The sequence below is a fragment of the Panthera tigris genome, chromosome E3 (genome assembly GCF_018350195.1).
Source record: "Panthera tigris isolate Pti1 chromosome E3, P.tigris_Pti1_mat1.1, whole genome shotgun sequence".
Classification (NCBI taxonomy): domain Eukaryota; kingdom Metazoa; phylum Chordata; class Mammalia; order Carnivora; family Felidae; genus Panthera; species Panthera tigris.
The window spans coordinates 10057257-10067057 of NC_056675.1; the positions used below are offsets into that span (position 1 = coordinate 10057257).

The window sequence follows — 9801 nt, forward strand, 5'->3', positions numbered from 1 at the left end:
TTCAATTGGAAACAGACACCAAACAACTCACTTCACAGTCGCTTAATCATTAGGTTTAACCACATCAAATTTCCACTTGTGTTAAGTTGAAAAGTCAAATATAGGAAATATCTTACAATTCAACCTAATACAATTGAGGAAAGTACTATGAAAGGGACCTGATTTAGACTGGGGATTTTGAAAGGTGTCCCTTGAGAAAGCAATTAAAAAAAATTTTTTTTTTTAATGTTTATTTATTTTTGAAAGAGAGAGACAGAGTGTGAGTTGGGGAGGGGCAGAGAGAGGGGGAGACACAGAATCCAAAGAGGGCTCTAGGCTCTGAGCTGTCAGCACAGAGCCTGACAAGGGGCTTGAACCCATGAGCCATGAGATCATGACCTGAGCCAAAGTCAGATGCTTAACTGACTGAGCCACCCAGGTGCCCCGAGAAAGCAATTTTTGAGCAGATCTAGTAGTTAACTAGGCAAGGAGGAAGAGAGGGTAGAGAAGGATGCCTGGCAGGACATGGCTCCAGCTGAAAGACGGCCATCAACCCCCCAGGAAAAGAGGGCAGTTTGAACCAGGTGGGTAAGGTAGGAAGGATCATCTTTGATCTTTGGTCTTTAACCTAAGAGCAAGAAGGGTTCACTGAAGCGTTGTTTCTTAAGCGGGGGAGTGCTATGATAATATTTACACTGGAAAGAAAGTGAAATCACTCTGACTGCAATGTGATGAATGGACTGAGTAATGAGGAAGAGTTGAAGCAAGGAGACCATAGAAGCTAAGAGTTCCAGGTGAGAGGATGGTCATCTGGCCTAAACTGCAGGTAGGAACAGAAACAGCCAGAAGACAAAGATGTGCCGATTCTTAGGTTTCACCAAAAAACCCCAGGATTAGATTTGGAGGGGAAAAGAAACCATTGTTTAACTAGTATGTATGAGTCCCAACTACAATAAAGACTTTACATATAAACAGGTAAGGAACTTAAACTTGAGTAGAAATGAATAAACACGCAAAAGAAAAAAAAATTCCAAGGTAACAACGCCTCTAAAAGGGGGTGGAGGACGAAGGGCTGGAAGTCTCCCGCTGAGGGAGTTAACCCCTACTTGGGCTTTAAAACTATTACTAGCTGTCAGCTAGAGAAAAGGGCTCATGAACTTGGTGCAACAGTTGTCTGTTAAAGTTTAATGTGAAAATACATCAAAGTTCCTAATACAAAATAGGCGGTTTGGGGTGCTTGAGTGCTCGGTTGAGCCACCGACTGTTGATTTCGGATCAGATCATGATCCCCCTGTCTGGCTCTGCGCTGAGTGTGGAGACTGCTTGGGATTCTGTCTACCCCTCTGTCCTTCTCCCCCACTCGCTAGCTCTCTAAAAAAAAAAAAAAAAAAAAAAAAAATAGGCGGTCAACCGGCCCTGCAATGAACATTACACCAGCCGTTTCCAAATGAGGGTGGGGTCTCAACTGCTTAACCAACAGCTGGCAGCACCAAGGAAAAAACGCCTACCCAGTTGGCTGCGTGTGGACCGGTATCAGGAGAAAGAGAGGGAGTTTGATTCCGATGACCACGCCTGTTCTCGTGACAGGTAGGTTCAGCGTGAGCTCTCACCAAACTTACAGCGAGTTACTACGCAGAGCGCTCGGTCTGGCCGGCGGGGACCCCCCAGGGATTGTTAGAGATATTATTTGGGGCAGTTAAGAACGCAAAAGGCTCCTGAAGCAGGCGGGCGCAGGGACAGAACCGCGGAGCCCGGCGTCCAAAAGAGGTCCCGCGGCCCCAGCGCGGCCGGAAGTCGGCAGACCCTCTGGGAGACGCGCGACCCTTGGGCAGGTGGGCGGGCCTCGCGAGCCGGGCGACCCGCTGATTGGTGGCAGCCGCGCGCCCTCTGACCTCACGCCGACGCGAGCTGCACCCTCCTCCCGCCTTCTCCCGCTCCCCCCTCCCCCCAAGCGCCTGCCGGTCGGCTCCCACCCTGCCAGCTGGTACCGCGCTCTTCTGGGCCAGGGCCGGCGACTACCACCGGCACTCTCTGCCCCAGCCCCTCACCATTTCCGCACTTTCTCGATGGCCGCCATCACCTTCTTGATGTCGTCCTTGGCCCGACTGCGGGTCTCGGCCCGGACCGACCGGCCCGACATGGCGGCAGCGGGAGCGGCGGGGGCTGGGGCACTGCTCCCAAGACACGGGGAATCGCGCGCCTCACGCGCCGCCGCCCGCCCGCCGCAGCAGCGTCACAGCGGCAGTCTCCCCCTCCGTGCGCGCGTGCGCGAGGAAGCGCGCGCACCCACCCGCCTCTTGGGGCTCAAGGCCTCAGCGCGCCTGCGCGCCCCGCCCCGGGCGTCCCTCCCTAGGCGCCCCGGGAGTCCCCTCGGCCCCCACGCGGGCCGGGATGCGCGGCGGCCAGGCGGCACGTGCTGTTGGCAAGGCGAGGTGCGAGGCGCAACCGGTGGGGTCCCTGGCTCTCAAGTGGTTTGGATGTAGGCACCTTTGTCCTCTGGCCCGGGTTGCTGCCATTACCTATGCTTTATGCACTTGACCCTGACGGGTGCGGGGTCCTGTTACCTCTCCAGTGCCCTCGCTTTCCAGTTATACTGCGGTGCTCTAACCACAGAATTTCACACCTTTCTTCAGGATGCCTTCTGACTTTTGCACACACCTGTTCCCTACTTGGAAGTTTCTCATTGCTTTACCTGATTAACTACTTACTCGTTTAACCTCCAGCTCAAACTCAGGGAAACCTTCCCCGATATTCTCGGGTTTCACCTAGCATGCCACATCGCTGCCTTATTTAATTCTGCAATCATTAACTGAATGGTGCCTGCCTTGTACAGGGCTCTGTGCTCAATGCAGAGAACGAAAATCTGGGGTTTTGCCTTCAGAGCTTCCAGTTTAGAAAAACCCGTAGACCGGAAAGCAGTCATTTCAAATGTCATTTTATAAATGATAGGCTTAGGGAAGTTCAAGATGCTATAACAGCCCTAGTCTACAGGAAGGGTATCCAGAGGCTTCTGGGAAAATATAACCTTGAAGCTGACCTCTGGAAATAGGGTACATGCAATTGCTCCGAGGCCTGTGTCCACAGACATTGTAGAACATGTTCCATAAGTTCGGGTGAATGTTTAGTTTTGAGTATAGCTCCCTTGCTCTCCCTACCCCACCCCCCAACAGGCATTTATTGATGCCTGCAGTATTAATGGCAGGGTCCGATAGTAGCTGCCTCAGGAGACATGAAGGAAGCAGGTGACCGTTTGAGTTGATTGGTTGGTAGTGGCTACTTCTCTCACCGCTAAAGAAACTTCCTTCTGTGTGCCCCAGAGAAATGCCTCGCTAACTCTGAACTTGACACAGCCTGACTATGTTCAGCCTTTCATGATCAACTAACATCATGGCTTGATAAGCATATGCTGTCTTGCTAATGAGAAGCCCACGAATAACGGCTGCCTGACTGAGGAGTGGAAGAGCTGAAGCAGCATGTGAAGGGAAGGGATGATTCTAGAACTAGTGGAATGAAAGGTGGCACATCTGTTTCTCAAGCCCAAATGATCCAAAATAATTCAATGTAAGTGCTGCCTGAGCACCTGTTATATGCCCTATGGCATATAGGACACTGTGATGCCAAGATGAGTAAGACACACTCGCTGCCCTTGAGGTGAGGATAAGGAAAGCGGTAAGAACATAAAACGAGGCAGAGCATGGCAAGTGCCGTGGAAGAGGCCAGCTCCCTAGAATTCTCCAATCCCGTTCGGAGGTCCCCCTGGTCTAAACACACAGCTCAACTCCTGACAGTCATGTCTAACTTCTCTCTCACCCTTGTCCAAGTCCTGGCCAGTCTTCCAGCTGACGTTTCTCACCTATTGCTTCTCTCCACTCCAAGGCTGCTACTCCCTCTAGCAGCTCTAGCCTTCTGTGCCCCTCTCTCCTCCAGCCCCCCCTGCCAGTCCGCCACCTTCCTCAGGCCATCCCCTGCTCTGAAGACCCAGTGAGCTCCCTTTCCCTGCCCACATTTGTGCACCTAGCCCTACATTCCCCCACCTCATCTCCACTGGGACTCTTCCTGCATAAGAGGATGATTAAAGTGAGTACCTACCAACTACTCCCCAAGGGCCACACAAATGCCCTCTGTTGACATCCTTTTCTAAAAAAAATAAAAAAAAATAAAAATCACACATTGACATTTTTTAGGTGCAAGCCCTGTGCCAGCTGCTGAGGAGGATGCAGAGATGAGTCAGCCCAGACCTCTGCCTTGGGCAACTTGCACTCAAGACAGTGACTTCCTCTCTCAGAGTAAAAGCCACTACGGTGGCCTGCAATGCCCCATCTGTCCCCAGGCCTCCTCTCACTAACTCTCTGACTTCCTCTCCTAGAACTCTACCCTTTGCTGTCTCTGCTCCAACGACACTGGCCTTCTTTGCTCATCTGAAAACATCCAGCAAAGTTCCTGCCTCAGGGCCTTTGCACTGCAGGTCCCTTTACCTGAAACACCCATACCATATATATTTCATGGCTCATTCTCCCACGTCCTTCAGTTCTTTACTCAAATGTTATCTTCTCAATGCAGCCTTTCTTAGCCACCTGTGGAAGAATGCAGTATCCATCCCCCTGGCACACTCTGTATCCCCCTTCCACAATTTTCTCCAGAGCATGCATCACCACCTGAAACACTATTTTACTTGTCTATCTTGCTTATTATCTATCCTTCCTTTCAGTAGTTCTGTGAAGGTAGCAACATGGTCTGTTTTGTTATGTTCACTGATTACCCCTAGTGGCATCTAAAACAAGAGACTGAGGGCACTTGGCTGACTCAGTCGGTACGGCATGCGAGTCTTGATCTTGGGGTCATGAGTTCGAGCCCCATGTTGGGTGTAGAGATTACTTAAAAATAAAATCTTTTAAAAAAAAATAATAAAATGAAACAGAGCCTGGGACTCAGTAGGTGCTCATTACATATTTGTTGAATGAATACCCCACCTCAATGCACCCTCTTCCATGAAGCCTTCCCCAGGTCACTCTGAGTAGGAGGAAGGATGCCTCCCTTCCCTGAATCCCCACAGGACCCTGAATACAGTCTGCATTACACTCAGCAGCAGGGATTTCCAGGACAGGCAAGAGAAGCCACCCTGAGGACCACAGGACACTGGGTGTACGTCATCCCTCATATGTTCCCAAAGATCCTATGCTTAACCACAATTTGAAGTTCTTGTTCATTTGGTCTTTATTTACTTTTTAAACATTTATTCATTTTTGAGAGAGAGGGAGCAAGAGAAAGAGAGAGAGCAGGGGAGGGGCAGAGAGAGAGAGGCAGACACAGCATCTGAAGCAGGCTCCAGGCTCTGAGCTGTCAGCACAGTCTGACACGGGACTCGAACTCATGAACTGTGAGATCATGACCTGAACCGAAGTCAGATGCTTAGCTGACTGAGCCACCCAGGTGCCCCTCATTTGCTCTTTATTATCTGCTATCCCCTGGAGCATCAGCCCTGTGAGGGTGGGGACCCCATGCTCAAGTCCACCATTACATCCCTAATGCCTAGCACGACACTTACGACAGGAGATGTACTTACTAAAGAGTGATGGAGAATGAATGAATGAATGAATGAATGAATGAATGAATGAATGAATGCCATTCTTTCCCAGCAGACTCTCTTCAGGACCCACCATCCACCATGTTCTCCCTCTCTGCCCTGTCCACGTGACCTGTAGAGCACCCCACTTTCCCTGTCAGAGTGACATAGCCCCACGGCAGCACTCAGGCTCCCTCAACCAGCACACGTACCTACGTCCCAGCACACTCGCGACGACTGTGGCTCTTCTAAAATCCTTTCTGTGGCTCCCCATTGCCTCAGTGCAAACTTACACTGTGGCGTTACTCAGGCCCCCCGATATGACCTTGGTCACAGGGAAACAAGAATGCTAGGAGAGAGAAGCTGGGGCCAGAATCCCAGCTCAGCCACACACTTGTGTCATGGCTTTGCCATAGTCACCTAACCACTCTGAATCCCAGTTTCGTCCGAGTTTTTGTTTTACTTTTCTGTGAAGTGAGTTCACTAACGACGGCTCTGTACCTCACAGGGTTGTACTGAGGATCTGGTGAGGTGGGAGAGTGGATGAACTTGAGAAAGTACAAAGTGCCTTGCAGGCAGAAATGCTTTTCAGTTTCCAGTGCCACTGCTCTGCCTGTACTTAGTTCCAGCTAAACAAGACGTGTTCCCCGTTCCCTGCACAGACGTCGCACATTCCCAGCTCTGTGCGATGACTCACACTGCCTCTCCCCTGAGCAAGGTCGCTCTCTCTCTCTCTCTGAACCTGCTTACCGCCCTCCTTTTGAAATGCCCACCTCTCAAGACTCACCTCCTCCACTGTGGTCCTCGAAGCATGTAATCCCACCCTTGCTCGGACCCCCAGGGCACTGGGTTCACCTCTGTCGGCCCCCTCCTTTTATTTTACCTTCTGGAAAGCTGAGATCCTCACCAGGCTGCTTCAGTGGAGGACAGGGCCCGAGGAACCTGGTGATGCCCATGGTTCCAGCCTAGAACCCTGAGTGCCCATCTCCCATGCTGGTATCTGCGAGAACCTGTTTGAAGACAGGCCTCGAGGAGGAAGAGCCTGAACTATGCTGGAGTTCTTCTCCCTTCCCTCCATCTTGGGTTGTGTTAAAAGCCCTGTTGAGAGAGAAGACAGAGGACCAGGATCAGGGTGGTCTTTCTGTGAAAGGCACTTTGCAGCTGTACTCCCCTACAAGGCCACAGAGGCCCAAGAACCAGTCCTGAGGCATAAGGGAAACCTAGGAGTGCTTGTGAAGGACTCCCCATGCCTTTGTAAGCTGGGACAGTGAACTGGAATTCCTTGAGAGGTTGTATGGGCTAAAAATGGAAGGTTCAAGAAGGACTTTAAAATATTCACAGGCGGTGGGTCCCTCATGCATTGCTAACGAGCAGTGCCAGGAAGTGAGAAACAAGAGTACAGCCAGCAGTGAGGAGCTTCGCACCGTGGGAGCGCTCTCCTTTCTCTCTCCCGGCCATCCTGGTGGCGGCTCTTGGTTGGGGCCGGCCGCACCTAAGGCGGGAAGACGGTGGCTGCAAAGGAGATGAAAAAGTCGCTGTAGTCAATCAGCTCTAGGCTCCAGCTCGTTATGGAAAGTGGAATGTACTTGCCAGGGTACGAGCTGACCGAAAATGATCAGGCATGGCGAAGTGGAACTGGTCACCCTCGCCAACAACTGCCCAGCCTTGAGGAAACCTGAAAAAGAATACTGTGCCACGTTGGCCAAAACGACGGCGGCAACAATGCTGAGTTGGGCACCGCTTGTGGGAAATACGGGAGCTTGCACACTGGCTATCACTGATCCAGGTGATTCTGACATCATTAGAAGCATGCCAGAAGGGACTGCTGAAAAGTCAATCACACAAAATTTCTCTTTAATAAAACCGGCCAGGGCGCCTGGGTGGCTCAGTGGTTACGCGCCTGACTCTTGGTTTCGGCTCAGGTCACGACCTGGCGGTTTGTGGGCTTGAGCCCCACGTCGGGCTCTGCGTCGACACTGCAGAGCCTGCTTGGGATTTTCTCTCGCCCTCTCTGCCCCTTCCCTGCTTGTGTGTATGCATGTGAGCTCTCTCTCTCTCTCTCAAAATAAACAGATACTAAAAAAAAACACAAAAAACTGGCCAGAGCCCATTAAAAAAAAAAAAAACAGAAAAGAAAAAAGAATACAGCCAGTGAGGGCTAGACAGAGGCAGAGAGGGTCCAGTGCTGCCCCCAACTGTGATGACTACTCCTCCCCTCCCCCCTCTCAAGAAACTTGTTAAAATGCAGATCCCTGGACCCTGTCCCCAAGGTTTTAATCTCCGTAGTTCTGTGATACAGCTTGGGTACATGTATTTTATTCTCATTATATTTATCTTAATATATAACACATCCACCTGCTGGAAAATTAAAAGGTTACAATGATGTTAGTAATTTTGAAGCTGGGTGATGGGTACGTGGGGTTCGTGATCCTGTTCTCCCTCCTTTCATTATACTCTGAAACTGTCTATAATAAAACATTTTTGTAAACATATGCAGTGAAGTTCAAAGGTTAAAACAATAAAGCAAGCCCCTCCCTTTCCTACAGTCACCTTGTGGTCACCCTGTTCCTCACTGCCTCACCTTCCAGAGACAGTCTACACCCATGGTCTCAACCTGGATGCACCTGGGAAGTTTCAACATGTATTGAAGCCTACTCTCCACACACACACACACCCCAGTCCCCACCCCCCCTCCAGAGATACTGATTTGAGAGTCTGCAGCCTGGACATCGGGGCTTGTTTGGTAAGCTTTCCAGATCCCTCTAAAGTATGGCCAAGATTGAGAGCTACTGGTCCACACAGTTATGAACACACATACAAAAGTACATATTCCTTTGTTTTTCCACACAAATTATAGCACACTCTATGCATTATATTCTACTTTGATTTGATTTTACCTAATATACCATTGTATTTGTTTTCTGTTGCAGTGGTGGCAAATGACAACAAACTTCCTGGCTTAAATAGCGTAAGTGTATTGTCTTTTCTTTTTCCCCCATGATAAGTGTATTCGTTAATCCCCATCATCTACTTCACCCATCCCCTACCAACCTCCCTTCTGGTAACCAGCAGTTTGTCCCCCCATAGTTAAGAACCTGTTTCTTGGTTTGTCTCTCTTTTCCCTTTGTTCACTTGCTTTCCTAAATTCCACCTGTGAGTAAAATCATTTGGTATTTGTCTTTCTCTGACGGAGTTATTTTGCTTAACATTATACTCTAGCTCCATCCATGTCATTACAAATGGCAAGACTTCTTTCTTTTTTATAGCTGAATAATATTCCATTATATATATGATATATATCATATATATATGTATGATATATATATGTACGTGTATGATATATATACATATACATGTATAGCATCTTCTTTATCCATTCGTCAATCAGTGCACACTTGGGCTTCTTCCATATCTTGGCTATATGTAAATAATGATGCTATAAACATCAAGGTGCATGTGTCCCTTTGAATTAGTGTTTTTGTATTCTTTGGGTAAATACCCAGTTGTGTGATTACTGGATCACAGGGTAGTTCTATTTTTCATTTTTTGAGGAACATCTGTATTATTTTCCAGAATGGCTGCACCAGTTTCTATTCCCACCAACAACGTGCAAGGGTTCCTTTTTCTCCACATCCTTGCCAACACCTGTTGTTTCTTGTGTTGTTGATTTTGGCCATTCTGACAGGTGTGAGGTGACATCTCATTGTAGTTTTGACTTACATTTCCCTGATGATGAGTGATGTTGGCCATCTGTATGTCTTCTTTGGAGAAATGTCTGCTCACGTCTCCTGCCTATTTTAAAATTGGATTACTTGGTTCTTTATGCATTTTGGATACTAACCCTTTATCAGATTCTATGTCATTTGCAAATATTTTCTTCCATTCCGTAGGTTGTCTTTTAGTTTTGTTGTTTCCTTTGTTGTGCAGAAGCTTCTTATTTTGATGTAGTCCCAATAGTTTATCTTTGCTTTTATTTCCTTTGCCTAAGGAGACATACCTAGAAAAATGTTGCTGTAGCTTATGTCAGAGAGATCACAGCCTGTGCTCTCTTCAAGGATTTTTTTTTTTTTTTGGAAAATTGTTTAAAGTTTATTGATTTGTTGTGTGAGAGACACAGCGGGGGCTGGGGGGCAGAGAGGGAGAGAATCCCAAGCAGCTTCCACCCTGTCATGTCAGCACAGAACCTGACATGGGGCTCGAACCCATGAATCGTGAGATCATGACCCAAGCCTAAATCAAGAGTCGGATGCTTAACCAAC

The 9801-nt window shown here is 48.8% G+C and overlaps 1 protein-coding gene and 1 pseudogene across 1 annotated transcript in view; one reads left to right on the forward strand and one right to left on the reverse strand.

Moving 5' to 3' along the window:
- The window catches only part of BCL7B (BAF chromatin remodeling complex subunit BCL7B), a 17369-nt gene extending 15167 nt beyond the window's left edge, over positions 1 to 2202 (reverse strand). Inside the window, exon 1 of the mRNA XM_042971210.1 lies at positions 2028 to 2202. Within this exon, the coding sequence (XP_042827144.1) occupies positions 2028 to 2119 (92 nt within the window). The 5' untranslated portion in view covers positions 2120 to 2202. The remainder of the gene's footprint in view (positions 1 to 2027) is intronic.
- Positions 2118 to 8485, forward strand: LOC122234755 (annotated as a pseudogene).
- The last annotated feature ends 1316 nt before the right edge of the window (positions 8486 to 9801 follow it).